The 537-nt window shown below is 38.5% G+C and overlaps 1 protein-coding gene across 1 annotated transcript; it reads left to right on the forward strand.

Moving 5' to 3' along the window:
• The first annotated feature begins 56 nt into the window (after window positions 1-56).
• On the forward strand, window positions 57-535 carry LOC109508733 (RNA-binding protein 20-like). The gene is made up of 3 exons (XM_019858723.1): window positions 57-194; window positions 284-363; window positions 444-535. The coding sequence occupies exons 1-3, from the start codon at window positions 75-77 to the stop codon at window positions 517-519; spliced, it is 276 nt and encodes a 91-aa protein (XP_019714282.1). The 5' UTR covers window positions 57-74; the 3' UTR covers window positions 520-535.
• Window positions 536-537: the final 2 nt, after the last annotated feature.

Genomic DNA, 537 nt, shown 5'->3' on the forward strand with positions numbered 1-537 from the left:
ATGATATAGAAAATTACACAACAGTTGAGTTTGAGATTTGTTTTTATGCTCTCCCCAATCAGGCCTTTCTGGAGATGGCCTATGTGGAGGCAGCTAAAGCCATGGTTCAGTATTATCAACTGACTCCAGCCATGATAAACAATCAGAAACTTCTCATTCGAATGTCCAAAAGATACCAGGAGCTACAACTAAAGGTAAGATTTGAGTAAAACCTGTATGCACCGTGTTCAAATTTACCGCCAAAAAATGTGACTTACTAAATTCAAATCTCTTATTTATATAGAAACCGGGTAAAGATGTTCAGGCAATCATCCAAGATATTGCTTCCCATTGGGAAAGAGATGAAATGCAAGAACCTCAGCAGTAAGAAAACATTTTATCTTTCCGCAACATGAAAAACATGTCGGATTATTGAAATGTGACTTCATCCCTGTTTTCAACAGTTTGTTAATCTGTTTGGCCCAAAATTCCCCCGTACATGACAGTGGCAAGGTTATACATAAAGGCCATAATGTCTGAGGTCAAAAAAGCGCCCCC

This window comes from Hippocampus comes, unplaced genomic scaffold, assembly GCF_001891065.2.
Source record: "Hippocampus comes isolate QL1 unplaced genomic scaffold, H_comes_QL1_v1.1 C16558376, whole genome shotgun sequence".
In the NCBI taxonomy this organism is placed as follows: domain Eukaryota; kingdom Metazoa; phylum Chordata; class Actinopteri; order Syngnathiformes; family Syngnathidae; genus Hippocampus; species Hippocampus comes.